The sequence below is a fragment of the Oncorhynchus keta genome, chromosome 17 (assembly GCF_023373465.1).
Source record: "Oncorhynchus keta strain PuntledgeMale-10-30-2019 chromosome 17, Oket_V2, whole genome shotgun sequence".
NCBI lineage: Eukaryota > Metazoa > Chordata > Actinopteri > Salmoniformes > Salmonidae > Oncorhynchus > Oncorhynchus keta.
The window spans coordinates 1,127,860-1,148,312 of NC_068437.1; the positions used below are offsets into that span (position 1 = coordinate 1,127,860).

The 20,453-nt window shown below is 42.5% G+C and overlaps 1 protein-coding gene across 1 annotated transcript in view; it reads right to left on the reverse strand.

The window, feature by feature from the left end:
* Nucleotides 1-12,458: 12,458 nt before the first annotated feature.
* Nucleotides 12,459-20,453, reverse strand: part of b4galnt4a (beta-1,4-N-acetyl-galactosaminyl transferase 4a) — a 421,360-nt gene continuing 413,365 nt past the window's right edge. The window contains exons 17-21 of the mRNA XM_035790369.2: nucleotides 17,879-18,032; nucleotides 17,615-17,687; nucleotides 16,202-16,355; nucleotides 15,944-16,070; nucleotides 12,459-15,648 (exon numbers count right to left, since the gene is read on the reverse strand). Coding sequence (XP_035646262.1) covers nucleotides 15,528-15,648; nucleotides 15,944-16,070; nucleotides 16,202-16,355; nucleotides 17,615-17,687; nucleotides 17,879-18,032 — 629 coding nt within the window. The 3' untranslated portion in view covers nucleotides 12,459-15,527. The remainder of the gene's footprint in view (nucleotides 15,649-15,943; nucleotides 16,071-16,201; nucleotides 16,356-17,614; nucleotides 17,688-17,878; nucleotides 18,033-20,453) is intronic.

Here is a 20,453-nt window from a genome sequence, read left to right on the forward strand (position 1 = left end):
ACATTTGCTAAAAGTTCTAAAAACCTTTTTTGCTTTGTCGTTATGCGGTTTTGTATGTAGATTGATGAGTAAAAAAATGTATTGAATCAATTTTAGAATAAGGCTGTAACGTAACAAAATTGGTAAAAATCGAATCCCATGTCCAATTCAACACACAGTGGGGAGAACAAGTATTTGATACCCTGCCGATTTTGCAGGTTTTCCTACTTACAAAGCATGTAGAGGTCTGTCATTTTTATCATAGGTACACTTCAACTGTGAGAGACAGAATTTTGTGAGAGAATGATTTTTAAGTAATTCATTTGCATTTCATTGCATTACATAAGTATTTGATCACCTACCAACCAGTAAGAATTCCGGCTCTCACAGACCTGTTAGTTTTTCTTTAATAAGCCCTCCTGGTCTCCACTCATTACCTGCATTAACTGCAGCTGTTTGAACTCGTTACCAGTATGAAAGACACCTGGTCATACACTCAATCAAACAGACTCCAACCTCTCCACAATGGCCAAGACCAGAGAGGGTGTAAGGACATCAGGGATAACATTGTAGACCTGCACACGGCTGGGATGGGCTACAGGACAATAGACAAGCAGCTTGGTGAGAAGGCAACAACTGTTGGCGCAATTATTAGAAAATGGAAGAATTTCAAGATGACAGTCAATCACCCTCGGTCTGGGACTCCATGCAAAATCTCACCTCGTGGGGCATCAATGATCATGAGGAAGGTGAGTAAATCATCCCAGAACTACACGGCAGGACCTGCTCAATGACCTGAAGAGAGCTGGGACCACAGTCTCAAAGAAACCGATTAGTAACACACTACGCCGTCATGGATTAAAATCCTGCAGGGCACGCAAGGTCCCCCTGCTCAAGCCAGCGCATGTCCAGTCCCGTATGAAGTTTGCCAATAACCATCTGGATGATCCAGAGGGGGAATGGGAGAAGGTCCTGTGGTCTGATGAGACAAAAATATAGATTTTTTTGTCTAAACTCCACTTGCCGTGTTTGGAGGAAGAAGAAGGATGAGTACAACCCCAAGAACACCATCCCAACCGTGAAGCATGGAGGTGGAAACATCATTCTTTGGGGATGCTCTTCTGCAAAGGGGAAAGGACGACTGCACCGTATTGAGGGGAGGATGGATGGGGCCATGTATCACGAGATCTTGGCCAACAACCTCCTTCCCTCAGTAAGAGCATTGATGATGGGTCGTGGCTGGGTCATCCAGCATGACAATGACCTGAAACACACAGCCAGGGCAACTAAGGAGTGGCTCCGTAAGAATCATCTCAAGGTCCTGGAGTAGCCTATCCGGTCTCCAGACCTGAACCCAATAGAAAATATTTGGAGGGAGCTGAAAGTCCTTATTGCCCAGCGACAGCCCCGAAACCTGAAGAATCTGGAGATGGTCTGTATGGATGAGTGGGACAAAATCCCTGCTGCAGTGTGTGCAAACCTGGTCAAGAACTACAGGAAACGTATGATCTCTGTAATTGCAGGTTTCTGTACCAAATATTAAGTTCTGCTTTTCTGATGAATCAAATACTTATGTCATGCAATAAAATGCAAGTTACTTACTTAAAAATCATACAATGTGATTTTCTGGATTTTTGTTTTAGATTCCGTCTCTCACAGTTTAAGTGTACCTATGATAAAAATTATAGACCTATACGTGCTTTGTAAGTAGGAAAACCTGAAAAATCGTCAGTGTATCAAATACTTGTTCTCCCCACTGTACATTCACACCTACAAACACCAACACGCACGCAATGCACATACAATATCATCAGTGGAGGAGGAGAGACAGTGTAGATTGACACTCACCGCGTTTGATTTGATTTTAGCTGCCTTTGATGGGCTGGACTCGCAGGAGGTATAGTATGTTTATCAAGCTATGTAGCCTATTAATTCCTTCTTGATGAGCAAATAAAACAAAATTGTTTTGTTGTTTCTCTGTTATACTAGCCACCTAACAATTTTACGAATTTGGCTTTAGCTAGCCAGCTAGATAAGTTCCCAATATCGCAATCTTATAACCAGCTACCAAGCCATTTGAGGCTATCAGAGTATCTTGTTTAACTCTCTTAGTTGGCATGCCTGCTGGCAAGGTTGCTAAACTTTAGAAAAGCAAGCAACATGTACTAAATACCACTAACATTCCTTTGAAATGTTGTACCCAGATTTAGCAGAGACGCATATTTTGTTTCTTTAAAAAATAACCCCCTGTCAGGAGGATACAGGCTGCTCAAGAGTTATGATTATATATATCAGAAAAATACATGATTTAAATTAAATCTGGCACTTTATGATAATACCATGATATTTGTGTATTAATATCGACGCCATGAAATGTGCCTGTATTGATTATGTGTGTTATGATCCCATGTACTGTGTTGTAATTTGGATGTAATAACCTAGGCATGTTAGTGCAGTATATTCAGATGTATGATTTAGAATGGTCAGGATGACATCCAGGTAAAGAGGTATGCTTAGATGACCTATGCAGAAAAATATACATATTTCTTTTTTACATAGAATGAAGCATATTGATCATGGCTCTAGATTGTACTTCGTGGCCCCTCACACACACACACACACACACACACACACACACACACACACACACACACACACACACACACACACACACACACACACACACACACACACACACACACACACACACACACGGAGTGAGAGTCATGTGGTGGTTAGTCAAGCCAAACCCTAGCCAGGCTGATGATGAGATCACAGACCACTAGGAGTTGAGAAGATCAGAGGAGGTTAGCACTTGCCTCATGCAGCCTATTGGTAAAGAAACGCACTTAGCATATTGAAGCATATTGATCATGGCTCTAGATTGTAGGAAAAAGCCATTTTAGGTGTTTGAAAAATACTAACCACCCCCTTTCATCCTCACGTACTTTGTGGCCCCTCACACACACACACACACACACACACACACACACACACACACACACACACACACACACACACACACACACACACACACACACACACACACACACACACACACACACACACACACACACACACACACACACATACACACAGGGAGTGAGAGTCATGTGGTGGTTAGTCAAGCCAAACCCTAGCCAGGCTGATGATGAGATCACAGACCACTAGGAGTTGAGAAGATCAGAGGAGGTTAGCACTTGCCTCATGCAGCCTATTGGTAAAGAAACGCACTTACCTCACAGGGCTGTGCACTGTGTTTTCAGTTCAGGGCAAGTACAGTTGAGCATCAGGGTTGTGTTCACTAGAGCAAACAATGGAAAATGTTTAGCAACGGAAAACGAAAATGAGCATTTCTTATTGGACAAGTCCCGGTAGTCTCTCCCTGTTTCAATCTGTTTCGTCTGTTTGGTGCCTAATGAACTCGAACCAGTTGAGCATCAGGCCAAGTCACTCTTTGCAAGAATGACACATGGGGAATCAGATTCAAAACACAATCTGTGAATGATTAGATTATTTTACAGTTTTTACCAACTGCTTACACAAGTTTTCAAAACTGTCTCCTTTTTTTCAAAACTCTACACACAATTCCCAAAACTGCACACACAAAATGCAAAATGCCTCACATCTCCTTCAAAATGCAACAACACTGCATTCAAAATGCCATAAACACATGTCAGAATGAAGCATTTGCATCAAATGGCAAACACTGCTTTCATAATACTACATTTTTGGATATACCATGTAAACACTGTTGTTCTAAATCTAAAGCTCTTTGGACTTTCATAGGCTTATATCTACATTTCAATACAATGTTCTACAGTGAAAGTAATCGGCTGAGAGGGGTAACAAGTAAACTGTAAACACCAATGCAATGTAGAAACAGAAAATATTTATTAGGCCAAACATTACTGTTGCATACAGTAGCATACAACAAAACCATAAACATATGTAAACCAAAAGTATATTCTTTGGAATACAGTAAAGAACACAATTGTGTGTGTGTCTGCCTCCTTCTTTCCACTCCTTTCCTCTTTTGACCTCACCCTCTCACCTTCCCCCCCTACTCACAAGGCAGGCAATACGCTCGACCTCATCTTTACTAGATGCTGTTCTTCCACTAACCTCATTGCAACTCCCCTCCAAGTCTCCGACCACTACCTTGTATCCTTTTCCCTCTCGCTCTCATCCAACACTTCCCACACTGCCCCTACTCGGATGGTATCGCGCCGTCCCAACCTTCGCTCTCTCTCCCCCGCTACTCTCTCCTCTTCCATCCTATCATCTCTTCCCTCTGCTCAAACCTTCTCCAACCTATCTCCTGATTCTGCCTCCTCAACCCTCCTCTCCTCCCTTTCTGCATCCTTTGACTCTCTATGTCCCCTATCTTCCAGGCCGGCTCGGTCCTCCCTCCCGCTCCGTGGCTCGACGACTCATTGCGAGCTCACAGAACAGGGCTCCGGGCAGCCGAGCGGAAATGGAGGAAAACTCGCCTCCCTGCGGACCTGGCATCCTTTCGCTCCCTCCTCTCTACATTTTCCTCCTCTGTCTCTGCTGCTAAAGCCACTTTCTACCACTCTAAATTCCAAGCATCTGCCTCTAACCCTAGGAAGCGCTTTGCCACCTTCTCCTCCCTCCTGAATCCTCCTCCCCCCCCTCCTCCCTCTCTGCAGATGACTTCGTCAACCATTTTGAAAAGAAGGTCGACGACATCCGATCCTCGTTTGCTAAGTCAAACGACACCGCTGGTTCTGCTCACACTGCCCTACCCGGTGCTCTGACCTCTTTCTCCCCTCTCTCTCCAGATGAAATCTCGCGTCTTGTGACGGCCGGCCGCCCAACAACCTGCCCGCTCGACCCTATCCCCTCCTCTCTTCTCCAGACCATTTCCGGAGACCTTCTCCCTTACCTCACCTCGCTCATCAACTCATCCCTGACCGCTGGCTACGTCCCTTCCGTCTTCAAGAGAGCGAGAGTTGCACCCCTTCTGAAAAAACCTACACTCGATCCCTCCGATGTCAACAACTACAGACCAGTATCCCTTCTTTCTTTTCTCTCCAAAACTCTTGAACGTGCCGTCCTTGGCCAGCTCTCCCGCTATCTCTCTCAGAATGACCTTCTTGATCCAAATCAGTCAGGTTTCAAGACTAGTCATTCAACTGAGACTGCTCTTCTCTGTATCACGGAGGCGCTCCGCACCGCTAAAGCTAACTCTCTCTCCTCTGCTCTCATCCTTCTAGACCTATCGGCTGCCTTCGATACTGTGAACCATCAGATCCTCCTCTCCACCCTCTCCGAGTTGGGCATCTCCGGCGCGGCCCACGCTTGGATTGCGTCCTACCTGACAGGTCGCTCCTACCAGGTGGCGTGGCGAGAATCTGTCTCCTCACCACGCGCTCTCACCACTGGTGTCCCCCAGGGCTCTGTTCTAGGCCCTCTCCTATTCTCGCTATACACCAAGTCACTTGGCTCTGTCATAACCTCACATGGTCTCTCCTATCATTGCTATGCAGACGACACACAATTAATCTTCTCCTTTCCTCCTTCTGATGACCAGGTGGTGAATCGCATCTCTGCATGTCTGGCAGACATATCAGTGTGGATGACGGATCACCACCTCAAGCTGAACCTCGGCAAGACGGAGCTGGTCTTCCTCCCGGGAAGGACTGCCCGTTCCATGATCTCGCCATCACGGTTGACAACTCCATTGTGTCCTCCTCCCAGAGCGCTAAGAACCTTGGCGTGATCCTGGACAACACCCTGTCGTTCTCAACTAACATCAAGGCGGTAGCCCGTTCCTGTAGGTTCATGCTCTACAACATCCGCAGAGTACGACCCTGCCTCACACAGGAAGCGGCACAGGTCCTAATCCAGGCACTTGTCATCTCCCGTCTGGATTACTGCAACTCGCTGTTGGCTGGGCTCCCTGCCTGTGCCATTAAACCCCTACAACTCATCCAGAACGCCGCAGCCCGTCTGGTGTTCAACCTTCCCAAGTTCTCTCACGTCACCCCGCTCCTCCGCTCTCTCCACTGGCTTCCAGTTGAAGCTCGCATCCGCTACAAGACCATGGTGCTTGCCTACGGAGCTGTGAGGGAACGGCACCTCAGTACCTGCAGGCTCTGATCAGTCCCTACACCCAAACAAGGGCACTGCGTTCATCCACCTCTGGCCTGCTCGCCTCCCTACCACTGAGGAAGTACAGTTCCCGCTCAGCCCAGTCAAAACTGTTCGCTGCTCTGGCTCCCCAATGGTGGAACACACTCCCTCACGACGCCAGGACAGCGGAGTGAATCACCACCTTCCGGAGACACCTGAAACCCCACCTCTTTAAGGAATACCTAGGATAGGATAAAGTAATCCCCCCCCCCTTAAAAGATTTAGATGCACTATTGTAAAGTGGCTGTTCCACTCGATGTCATAAGGTGAATGCACCAATTTGTAAGTCGCTCTGGATAAGAGCGTCTGCTAAATGACTTAAATGTAAATGTATATGTAAACCAAAAGTATATTCTTTGGAATACAGTAAAGAACACAATTGTGTGTGTGGCGTCTTAAGGGGGCAGTACAGGAATTGGTAGGGGGGGGGGGCAGTCACCAGTGCTAAGCTACGCTTCATCTCTTCTCCGGCCTGAGTCTGGCCACGATACTTCGTCCACATCACAAGATAGGATTTCTCTTGCCAAACATCGAGGGAAGAATCTCCTAGCATGGCGTATCCAACCTTGGACAGAGGCAACCTCTATGCCCCCACATAGACCATATTTATAATTGCAGTCTCTTGTACATCTGTAAACAAGCGTCCTCGTCCTCCATGATGTCTTTGCCTTTCCACTCGGTACAGAATTCAAGCACAGTATGTGTTCAGCATAGGAACTGTAAACATTACATTTACATTTAAGTCATTTAGCAGACGCTCTTATCCAGAGCGACTTACAAATTGGTGCATTCACCTTATGACATCGAGTGGAACAGCCACTTTACAATAGTGCATCTAAATCTTTTAAGGGGGGGGGGATTACTTTATCCTATCCTAGGTATTCCTTAAAGAGGTGGGGTTTCAGGTGTCTCCGGAAGGTGGTGATTGACTCCGCTGTCCTGGCGTCGTGAGGGAGTTTGTTCCACCATTGGGGGCCAGAGCAGCGAAAAATTTTGACTGGGCTGAGCGGGAACTGTAAACAATATACAAAAACATGTAGTACAGCATGATAACCAACCTCATTCATTCAGTGCAGTGCAGTATATGGATGGCTTAGAGTCACAAATGTTTATGCAATACTATGAAGTCATACGTATTTTACAGTACATTACTGTAATGCTAAAATAGTCATTAGATAGTTGCATACCTGTTCTCATTTCTGAAGGTTCGAATTATGGACGCCACTGTAAATCGACTCAAATTGGGCTGGACTCTCAGTCCAGCCTCTCTCACGGTCAAACCGTGGTTGAGCACATGATCAACAAATTTTGCCCTAATCTCTTTAGAGATGCCTCTCCTTCCTTCTCTTCTTTGCCCTCGTCCTCTTCCTCTCCCTCCTACTCCTCTTGCTCTCTGTCCATTGTTGGCATCCATTGTTCAAAACAGGTAATCTGACCTTTGACCTATTTATAGGCCTATACTACAGTAAAGCAGTGATTGGTTAGTGATCAGTTAAGCTATTAGTGTTTCCACATGTGAGGAGTGTGTGTGTGTGACCTGGTGAATAAGTGTAGCATTTTGATTGGTTGTGTTTGGAAAAGGAAAGCAAGTCACTTCCTGTTAGATGTTTGTGTTTTAGGTTGAGAATTGTGTGTAGTATTTTGAAAAAAGTGTTTTATGCAATTGACAACTGAGTCAAAGGCTGAGAAATAGCTAATGGTTTTGGATATTTGGTGTGTAGTTTTGCACTTTGAGTGAGAGGTTTGAAAAATCGTGTGACATGAAAAGATTTTGTGTGTAAGCAGTTGGAAAAAACTGTAATAGCATTTCAGCTCTGATGAGGAAGTTGTCAGTAAAACTGACATTTTGAGTATATTTCTTTCTCTCTGCATTGGTCTTTCTAGATCAAGGGTGAAATACACTATACTGGTCCCAGATCTGTTTGTGCTGTCTTTGGCATTAAATCACCAGGAGTTGGCAAGTATAAACAGATCTGGGACCAGGCTAGAAATACACTGGCATGAAGTGAAATACATTTAGACTTAAATGCAATGTTCCCCAATGTCATTGGATCTTCCAAATAGTAAACAGGACCATTTACCTCTTAGATGTTAACCTGTTTGGGCTAGGGGGCAGCATTTTCACGTTGGATGAAAAGCGTGCCCAGAGTAAACTGCCTGCTACTCAGTCCCAGTTGGTAATATATGCATATTATTAGTAGATATGGATAGAAAACACTCTGAAGTTTCTAAAACTGTTTGAATGAGTTTAACAGAACTCACATGGCAGGTGAAAACCTGAGAAACATCCAACCAGGAAGTGGGAAATCTGAGGTTTTTAGTTTTTCAATTCTTGGCCTATCGAATACACAGTGTCTGTGGGGTCATTTTGCACTTCCTAAGGCTTCCACTAGATGTCAACAGTCTTTAGAACCTTGTTTGATGCTTCTACTGTGAAGTGGGGCCGAATGAGAGGGGAATGAGTCAAAGGTCTGGCATAGAGCCACGAGCTCGTGTCGCGCGTTCATGTGAAAGTTACCATTGCTTTTCTACAGACAAAGGAATTCTCCAGTTGGAACATTATTGAAGATTTATGATAAAAACATCCTAAAGATTGATTCTATACATCGTTTGACATGTTTCTACGAACTGTAATATGACTTTTCGTCTGAACTTTTGCCTGGACCTGCCCGCGCGTTGTGAGTTTAGATTGTGTACTGAACGTGCGAACCAAAAGGAGTTATTTGGACATAAATTATGGACTTTATGGAACAAATCAAACATTTATTGTGGAACTGGGATTCCTGGGAGTGCATTCTGATGAAGACCATCAAAGGTAAGTAAATATTTATAATGCTATTTCTGACTTCTGTTGACTCCAACATGGCGGATATCTTTTTGGGATGGTTTGGTCTCTGAGCGCCGTACATTAAGGAGAAGTATATATTTAATTCTGTGAATAACACATGTATATTTTATCAATGTTTATTATGAGTATTTCTGTAAATTGATGTGGCTCTGTGCAAATTCACGGGATGTTTTGGAGGTAAAGCCAAATGTAAACTGAGGTTTTTAGATATGAATATGAACTTGATCGAACAAAACATACATGTATTGTGTAACATGTTGTCCCGGGAGTGTCATCTGATGAAGAATATCAAAGGTTAGTAATTCATTTTATCTCTATTTCTGCTTTTTGTGACTTCTCCCTGGTTGGAAAATGGCTGTATGGTTTTCTGTGAAAAGGTGCTGACCTAACATAAATATATGTTCTACTTTCGCCGAAAAGCTTTTTTGAAATCGGACACTGTGGTTGGATTAACGATAATTTTTTAAATGGTGTCTATTACTTGTATGTTTGAGAAATTTGAACTATGAGATTTCTGTTGATTGAATTTGGCGCCCTGCAATTTCATTGGCTGTTGGCGAGGGGTTCCGCTAGTGGAACAGGGTCTAGGTTAAGTCCCATATATGAGGCACTTCGAGGGGTTCTTGACCCGTTCCGGCTGACATTTTGGTGTACAAAGCACTCTCTGGACATTGTAGGGTCCAGTGCCTTATAGTACCATAAAGCTCCACCTGTTTTCTGCTACTACTCTGTCAGCCGAAGTGGCTTGAAGTGTCAGGTTTTACACACCACGTTTACATAGGGAGTGAAGTGTCACATTTTCTGACCAATCCAGACAAATAATTGGTTTGCTCTCTCTCGGAGTCCAGTCTGGGGGACCGCATATGAAAGCGGACAGTATAGAGATTCCAGCAGTTGTGGTTTCATCTCGCTTTGACATTCCCACCCTGATTAAGAGCTCTTAACATGAAAAAATACTAAATCATTTCATAGAATTGAAACACAACCACTTTCTCTTGGCCACAGAAGGATGAAATCACTGTGTGTGTAAAGTTGAAGTCTGCAGCAATTTCAATGCTGTGTCTGCATCACTCAGAGTTCGCTTGGCAGAAAATGCTCTGTCGTCAGTTCTATGAAATTGGACCAAATATGTACTGTCACTAAATATGATCATATTTGTTTTACAGTAAGAAGATGAAATCTTATAGTATGTGGTTTGTAACTTGATTGTTACTAAGCATTTCAGTCATTTCAAGTCCTATTACCTCACTTTTGTTGAATAGTAAAAACATCATTTTTCCACAGAATTTCTACTATGTACTAGAGCTTGTGTCTTCAAAAGTGAGTACACTTGAGTAACTCTTTATAGAACTATGCAGCACTACTACTTATTGTTTATGGACATCTCATGAAAAATGATAACTTTTTGGGTCTGTCTATTTAGGTGGAAATCTACATTTTGCATGATATTTTAAGAGGTTTAAGAATAGGAATATAATCATAATCTTAAAAGTAGTAATAATACTGTAATAATGTTTGTGAACAGTTTAAAAGCTAAATGATCAATTGGTTGTAACTGGTAAAAAAAGTGGGCGCATGAGGCAGAGGCGAGTGGTAATGTGTTCAAAACATAACTATCGAGATATCAGTGTATAGTTCTATAACATATTGGTTTGAATAAATGGGTGTGTATCGAGAGTGTACAAACATAAAATAAGGATAAATGTTGATATTTATACATTGTGTCATTACCATGTTTGTGATATGTCGTTAATCCACCTGCTTTAGTTCAATACACAGTAAGTTGCTCTGGATAAGAGCATCTGCTAATTGACTGAAATGTAATGTTTGTTTCAGGCTTAGGATCTGGTGTGAGAGAGGAGGTGAGAGTTACTTCAACAGAGCAGATGTTGCATAATGTGTTATTTGGCATGTTTAATCTGTTAGATTTGTATGAAGCCTAGGAGACGATGGGAGAGGCTGTGATAGGGCAGAAGGCGGGGCATGCCTCGTCCTGTACCGGTCACTGTGAGGGGTAATTACATTGAGCTTTTAATGGCCAGGCTGATGAAACACATACAGTCACAACGATCTCCTGTGTGTTTGTGTGTGTGCACGTGTTTAACTATACTTGTGGGAACCAGAAGTCCCCACAATACTAGTAAACTAAGACATTTTGACCAACTGGGGACATTTTGCTAGTTCCCTCAAGGAAAAAGGCTATTTCTAGGCGGTTTAGGGTTAAGGGTATAATTTGTGTTAGAGTTAGAATGAGAGTTAGGGGTTAAAGGTCAGGTTTAGGAGTTAGGGTTAGATTTTGGCATAAGGTTAGGATTAGGGGTTAAATAAAATAGAATTTTGAATGGGAAACAATTGTGTGTACCCACAAGGTTAGTTAAACATGACTCTCTGTGTGTGTGTGTGTGTGTGTGTGTGTGTGTGTGTGTGTGTGTGTGTGTGTGTGTGTGTGTGTGTATACAGTCACACAGATATCCCGTGTGTGTGTGTGCCATTATTTGATCAATGCAAATGCTCTCACAGGGACATGGGTAAAACCTTTTTGGGGGGACCAAGTTGTAATCTACTGCAATGTCTTTCCAACTACATATGATATTCTTTACCTTCCAAAATAAGTGTGTAGATATAGCGCCCCTTAGTGTTCACTTATGGAACAATATTGTCATCGTTTACAATCTGAGAATCTGTTAAATGGTCATTTCAATTGTTGATACGTACGTATTCATTATTTAAGTGTATAACCAAAACAAGTGGTAATTATTTAAGTATATAACCAAAACAAGTGGCAGGGCTGCCATTTTGCTGAAATATGAATTCCAGATTGGCGCTTTAAGAGCCACAGGTGTTCTTGTAGGCAGGTTTTGACCAGACTGCAATAGGAACTCCCATCTGTGTCTGAGCGTCCCTAAGAGGTCGAGAGAAACATCCCAACAACGTGGACACTTTAGCATAACATTTTATTTGCAAAAACAAACCAAAACAGATTAAAATGAAAATACAATACATTCTTAAAACTTTTTTCTCTACAAAACAATTTCACAGAAATTACCTTGGAATGTATATTCCTGTTTTTAACTTATATATGTATATATTTTCATGTTTCATTTTTAAATAGTCCTGTGTCAATGCTAAATGATGTACAGTAGACCTTTCTTTAGAGGGGGAGAAGCGGAAGGGGCAAATAAGAGGGATTTTAACTATCATAGTCAATAACCAATCATTAGCAAGCTAACGCCCATATATGACGTTCTTGAAACCTTCCAGTCCATTCCGTCACAATAAGTACTGGGTAAGTAAACACATTGGCCTCCAGTCATTCTGATGGGAGCAGGTGGCTTCCTGTTACACAGCAGACGCTGCCAGTGTCTCTCCATCACACCTCACATACCCTTTAGGCCAAAGACCCCCTCCTCCCCCCTACCCAACCACAGACCACCCTGGCCCTCACAGTTTCTATAGCTTTATACCCCCCTATTTCTCTCTCTCTCACACAATCCCTCGTTCTTTCTCCCCCTCTCTCTCTCTAATCCTCTCTGTATCCTGGAACTTGTTTGTTCAGTGTATCAAGCTTTTTGAGTAGGATGTAACATTTATAGAACGTTCCAGATAGAAAAGTAGTGTACAGAACTGACACGATTCCATCATTCTACCTGACAGGACATCCTTTTTGCTCTACAAAATGTATTTCTATCTGACACTTCTGTAACGTCACCCCTCTTGAAAAAGCCCCCTGGTATTCTCTTGATTCCCCTGCTTCTCCCCTCTTCACTACCTAAACTATAGATTCCCACCAAACCCAGGATAAAAAGGCACACATTGTAAAATGGCCTTGCACTACCAAATCTCACTCAAATAAAATCTGTTTGACTTTATGTAGATCCACATCTTCAGGGAAGAGCTCCAGTGCTCTGAGTAACTCCTTCTGTCTCTGTGTGCGTTTCTCTGTTTAGTATTCTTATGTAGCTAAAGAAATATGAAGCTTCATCCCGAAACCCAGTCATACTTTGATTAACCAAGTTCAGCTCAGCATATGTTTAAAACATCACAGGCCTTATGTAAAATAAAAAAATAAAAATTAAATTAAAGTTTCAAAGTCTACCACTTATCACTCACAGTTCACTGTTCCCTTCCCAGTGCACTTCTTGGTTCGTTCCAGTTATGTCTGAGAGTTTTTCAGAGAACTCTGGGGGAATGGAGCGTACCATCAGCAGGATCAACGAGCGATCAGGGGATAAACCATGTGCCGATTCAGTGTCTGAGAGAAATAATAGTACACCCAAACCTAATATTAGTGCCTTTATTCAACCCACTCACTGTGACCTGAGATAGGTAGGCATCTGTTTTGTGAAATACCTCTGTAGGGGATAGTAGATCAACCTGGAATATTTTAATAAAATGTATCAAGTAATATGTCAAGTAATTCATTAGTGTTGGCTAGCCTGACCATGAACACAGCACAATATCATCTGTAAATAGTAAGGGGAGAGTGGGGTAAGTTGAGCCTTTCTTTACATTCTGCATCACTCCGTGAAGGAAAATATAGCATTCTTTCTAACAAAGATATCTACATACATTTCAGGATGTTGTGTAATCCTGGAAATAAGCAGAATTCACGCAAACATTACAGTTATGAAAACATAGCTTGTCCAAAAAAAAGTGGTCTCTTGGCACAACTTACCCCAGGTATCGGGCAAGTTGAGCCACAGGACAGGGTAAGTTTAGGCCACCTACACATTTTTGCAATGATTTAAATATTACTAATACATTTTTAAAACTATGTCTATCTTTATTTCCCAAACACAATTCAACACAATCACTTTTCTGCCTTTAAATAATTTTAAGCATCTTTTAATACAAGCTTAAGTTAACACCTAACAGACACGTTGTACTTAAAAAAAAAAAACATTTAACATAGGCCAGGCCCTGTTGTTACCTCATATCCCAGTGATAATGCCTTGAATTATGGCTGGGAAGAAAGCACTTCAATTTGCCAATGGCTGAACTTACCCCAAAGCAAACATTTTGACTATATTAGCCCACACAGCTACAATGATGCACTTGCTAGGTTTAGGATCTCATATTGAAGCGTATATAGACCCCAAATGATTTAACAATCTTAAAATGATCTACATTGGTTTAAATACAAGCATCATGAAACCTCTAACACAATGAATTCATTTGACATGGTGAAAACAATTTATTTTGGCCTAATTGCTTACCACTTTTTCGATGTGGTTTCTTACTTCTTATAGACTCCATGAAGTGATGACCTCTTCCTAAATGTTAGGTCAAATTATTAATTTGGTGTATGGTTTCCTAGAAACAAGGGTGGCTCAACTTACCCCTTTGACTCAACTTACTCCACTCTCCCCTAAAACTCTTCCAACAAAACAGCAGTGAGGCAACGCACAATGTTAGGAAAGACCCAGGGAATCCATGTCGATAACAGAAAAGAGAGAGAGAAACAGAGAGAGATAGCGAAAGCGAAAGCGAGAGAGAGAGAGAGAGAGATTGTAGAGAAAGAGAGCAATAGATAAGAAAATCAAAAACAAAAACAAAAGAGAGAGAAAGACAGACCAAAAGAAAGCAGGATAGACTGTGAAACGAAGTACGTTTTGCGAAGCACTTTGATAAATCTGATGCCTCACTGTGGATCCCCCACCCCATACGGTCCAGTGTCTGTGTCCTCCTCCCATAGAACTGTACACATAACAGAGCTTATATTTAATATGCAACAATTTAGGGTTAACTTTCCCAAAATTCCCAGGTTGGAAGATGTTAAAAGATATCCGTAATCAGGAGTAAATAAGCAGGACATTTGGGAAAGCTGCACATACCGCATCATAGGCCTCTATAGTACATATGAAGCACCCCGGTTAGGTTTATATGAAGAAGCACATCAGGTAGACCCACTACACACTGTTACTTTCAACACCCAGACATGTCGTTTGCAGTGCTAATATCTGAAATTTGACACCCGAGTGACGGAACACGTTTCCGGGAACGACAACTGTTCGCACGTACCTGAACACAAACAAATAAACAAACATACTGTCATCAACACAAAGTCCTTCTTAACGTTCCTCAGACATCTCCTCACATGGATGTTTTTGTAGAAAATCTTAGGTTGTCTTTACAAATGTCTCGCTAGAAAATAAAATATGCTTCCTCTGAACAAAACAAACAAAATACAAAATAAACGTCATTTTTTAGTCTGTCAGGTAACATTGCACCAAAAAAGAAAAAGACATCGCCTCTACGTCGAGTTCTGTTAGTGAGGCGAAAGGTCAAGTCTATCCGGGTAGACGTCAACACCAACATAAAAAACAGATTCCCTCGGTTTTCCCTCTCAATGTCCTCCATTGACGGAAAAAACATCCTCAGGGAAAAGATGTTCCTCAGAGAAGCTGGGATGGGCATCCCTGAAAAGTGCCTATCTAAAAAAGGCAAAGTCAGGCAGTAAGTAAGCTTATTCAGGGTCTCTCCTCACACACAGTGGAGCTGCAGGTATAGGCCATGTGTTTTGGGGGGGTGGGGGCGTTAGCTAACCCCCTCCCTTGGGGGTTTTCTTGTTCTGAGCATTCCACATGCCCCTTTTGGAGTGGTAGTAGTGGAAGAAGTTCCTCAGTCTCAGTCTCTCCACCTCGAGACCGTTCTGTAGTACCCTTGAAGGAGGGGAGAGAGGAACAATCAGGTTAGGAGCCAGCGGTTGCTATAAAAAAAAAAATCACTCCTTTTCTTGTCGCCTCCAATGAGTGTAAAATACTTAACAGGTGAAAACAATGTGGTAGAAGCTCAACATTAGGCTGGTTTCCATCTGGTCAGCTCTTTCAAATCAGTGCAATGAAGAAGAAGAGAATACATCATTTTAAGACAATTGAGAAAGAGCCCAGAAAGGGGGGAAAGAGGGTTCGAAAGCAGAGGGTGTTGTGTTTGCAATGGTGAGGGTTGCCAGTTCACCTGTCCAGTAGTTCCCAGTCCTCTCCTCCCCAGCGGTCTTTAAACTCCTCTGTGTTCATCCCTCCGATCTTATCAAAGTCCGACTTATAAATCCCAAACAGCCCAAAGCCATTCACCTCCCAGTAGCCTGCAGAGGGAAAGTAAATTCGAAACATGGTGTGTGTGTATACGTGTGGGCATGCTGCGTGCGAGATATGTGTGCATGTGTGTGCATGCCGTGTGCGTGATGTGTGTGTGTGTCGATCATGTGTGTATTACCATCAGGCTCTAGCGGGGAGCTGCCACAGCCCAGTCTCATGACGATAGGGGCGAAGGCCAGACGTCCCTCTACACAGTGCTTCCTGATGCTCTCCAGGATGTTGAGGGGGAAGTGGATGTGAAGGTCACACAGGAACGCTATACTGTGGTTGTCCTGTAAAACACACGTACACATAAATACGGTGTAATCAAAACTAAAAAGTACACACACCAATCATGGTTACAGACTCCCAACATACTCAGTCCCACAAACTCAAACGCCACCCAAAAACAGTGAATCTAAATGCTCTACTCTACTGTGTGTGTGTGTGTGTGTGTGTGTGTGTGTGCGTGCGTGTGCGTGTGTGTGCGTGTGTGTGCGTGTGTGTGCGTGTGTGTGCGTGTGTGTGCGTGTGTGTGCGTGCGTGTGCGTGTGCGTGTGTGTGCGTGTGCGTGTGCGTGTGCGTGTGTGTGCGTGTGCGTGTGCGAAGCATGCACTCGTGTGTCTGTATGTGTGTGAAAGGCTTTGATATAAAACACCCACAGTCATTCAACTGTGAGTGACACCCCAGTCTTCCCCATGTGACAGGCTTGACACTCAAATGACAGATAGCTGTTCACCCAAATCATTGAGAGAGAGAGAGAGAGCAAGAGCGAAAGAGAAAGTCTACGTGAAAGTCATGACACTCCAATGATACATAACTGTCTGCCCAAATCCCTGTCGCACAGAGAAAGAGAGCGAGAGAGAAACAAAAAAAAAACAAGAAAGAGAGAGTTGGGAGAAAGAGAGAGAACGGAGAGAGAGAGAGATAGAGGGGAGGGTAGTAGTGGGAGAGGGAAAGAGAAATAGAGAAAGTCTATGTGACAGCTTTGACACTCCAATGACAGATAAATGTCTGCGCAAATCCCTGTCGCACAAACAGAAAGAGAACCCCATTGAATACATGTCTGTCTGCCCTGTCTATCAATCTGTCAGGCTATGGGGTCACAGAGAACTGGACAGTTTGTGACAGTCGGAATGTGTGCGTGACTCTCGTGGGAGCATCTGAGACCTCTTGACCTCTGCATGTCTTCAGAGTCCGAAGCTAACCATAATAATTTAAAGGGAGCTCCGAATACGGCCCCTCACGATATCAGAGCATATACCGTGACTATCTCACTGTATTAAAAAAGACCTCACTGAGATTGAGTAACAGTTACAAGAGTTAGGATATAAATTGTGATGCAGCTTTTTATATTACTCATCCTGCCAATGTGAACTTGTATGGTTAGTATGGTCATGGCATGTGTCATTGTAAGAGTAAAACGTTGTCTAGAAGCTTCAGCCTGCTCTCTACTGAGTGTGCATGTGTGTCACCTCAATCAGGGAATTTGCAAATGTATTGGCTGCAATATGAATTTTCTTTCCCTTCCTGAAGGACCGCTATCTCTCACCTCGATAGTGTCCACTCCGATCTGTAGTCCCGCTGAGCGCTCAAAGTTCCCTTCTCTTCTCAAGTACTCATACCTGACAAAACACACAGACAATCACATCAGTCAACTCCAGAGTTAGGTCCAATTACATATCCAATATGTGTGTGTGTCAGTTAGAATTGCTCCATAGGACTGTTCAGAAATTCCTGAATCAATTCAATTCCTGTAGTAATTGAAATGCACTCCTATGGAGCTACGGATGAATTCTGAGACAAACACACGCACCTCGGCACAGTGCTCTCTCGGAGGGCCTGCTCCACGTCCATGTCGGTGCTCTCGAAGTCGACAATGATGATGCTGAAGTTGTCGTCCTTAGTCTGACGGTGCAGCTCCTCCATGTCTGTGATGAACTGCTGCACCCAGCGAGCCTGGTTCTTCACTAGAGACACACAGAGAGAGTGGTAAAGTGCTTTAACTTTCCATGCCAATAAAGATTATTGAATTGAATTGAGGAAGGGAAAAAATTGTGTTTACAACACAACATTTACCTAAATCAGATAGAGCAATCTTCAATTCCCAAGCTTTCCTTTCAGATCTACAAGAGTGTCTGCTGTATTTTCCAAAACTCTCCCCTGCCATTCCATGTAGTTTATCTATTCCAGAGCTAGCACACTTTCCAGGGCTACAACGAAAATGGTGAAACGTGTGGGAGTCTGTGACGTAGAAGTCCGTCACTGGCCGCGGGCAGCATTTGGTTCTTTAACGCACACACATATTCATCACTCCTCCCTGCGCCATTATAAGATAAGTTAACAATGTGGGTCGACACACAAATTAACTTCTGTCTTGGTGCATGCATTTCACACTTGTCAGTGTTCATATTTGAGAGATACAATAATTATTATACTTATCAATGTTGTGGATGAGCGCATTGTTTGTTTGTCTGTTCCTCTCTCTCCATCTCTGTAGCTTCCGGGTATGCTGGAAAAGGACCCGAGCTAAGGGAATTGGGTTGGCTTTATAGTGCCTGGCCCAAATGGCTCATTAATGCATATGGGCATATTGAAAGATATTGTCAGTAGTGATGTAATATTGTAAATGTTATGTTGTGATATTGTTTAAAACCGTGTTGCAATGTATATCCTTTAGTATGTTTAGTTCATGGAAAATGTAGGTTTGTATTGTTAATTGATTAATTAATTAGGGTTAATTGTTCTGAGGGGAGGGGCTAGCCCTACAAAAGGAGCCTCTCTTTCAGTCATGGAAAGGGCATTTTTTTTTGATTGAGCTGTGGATGGGGCAGCATTGTTTTTAAGCTGTCCCATAAGGTAGACGTTGATGGCAGTACTGTTGTTTTTTTGTTCCGGAATCACTTGTAAATAAACACCTTTGCACAGAAGAACTTTTGCGGTTCCGCCATCTTTTTATTTTGATAGAGGTTAGGTTATCCAGTTTAGCCTTCTGGCCTACTCTACGTGACAGAGTCCTTGAGGAATGGTTTGAGAAACACTACTGTTGGAGAAGGGACTAGTGACCCAACGAGAGGTCAACCCTCCAGTACTGGGGCCTCATTTATAACCGTAATAAATTGCACACAACATTTCTGCGTGCTCGTTTTTCTGAAAAGTCTACGCATGTACAGAAATACGGAGATTCATAAACTTGCCCCGTTATAACTCAGACCTGTCAAAACGGTGCACGCGTTAACAAGCATTAAAACTCCGCCTGGAAAATGCCTCCATTCACATTTTATGGTGACAATAACTGTTGGCATTACGCCACGGCATGCAAAAGACAAATTGTTGTACAATATTTAGTTTATCAATAGACTGGGTTTAAATATCCTGCCTTGGCATATGCGCAGAGATTAAAAAGGCAATGATTATGCACTCTTATCACACATACAGTGCATTGGGAAAGTATTCAGACCCCTTGACTTTTCCCACATTTTGTTACGTTACAGCCTTATTCTAAAATGGATTCAATACATGTTTTTTTCTTCATCAATTTACACACAATAACCCATAATGACAAAGAAAAAATATATTTTTAGAAAACAGAAATACATTATTTACATAAGAATTCAGACCCTTTGCTATGAGACTCAAAATTGAGCTCAGGTGCATCCTGTTTCCTTTGATCATTCTTGAGATGTTGCAACAACTTTATTGGAGTCCACCTGTGGTAAATTCAATTTGTTTGGACATAATTTGGAAAGGCCCACACCTGTCTATATAAAGTCCCACAGTTGACAGTTGACAGTGCATTTCTAAAAAAAACTGCTTTTGCTTTTTCGTTATCGGGTATTGTGTGTAGATTGATGAGGAACATTTAAAAAAAAACATTTTAGAATAAGGCTGTAATGTAACAAAATGTGGAAAAAGGACTGGGTGTCTGAATACTTTCCGAATGCACTGTAAGTTACTGTTACTGTTAAATTCTGAAACGTTGTAGGGCAGGCTACTCAGCTTTGGATGTGCAGTAGATTCTGCCTATTAAGGGCAGGCTACTCAAACAAATGCAGTAGTTACAGTTATTTATTGTGTGTTCTTCTACTTTACTTTTTTTTTATAGTACTACTGATATTCATTACTGCATTGTTGGGAAAAATCAAGCACGAAAAGCATTTCACTGTAGGCTACTTGTGCACATGACAATAAAAACATGAACCTCGATACATAAGACCTACTTAAATGTAAAAGTTTGCACTGCCTATGATCTTGCAAAACTTTAAATACATCTATTTACTAGGCTACTTGGTCCAATTAAATGAGAGATGCACATGGTAATTTGTTGTATTGGCCCCTTTGGGAATATGAACCAGTCAGAAAAGGTGGAGAATATATTCTGCAATGGGTAT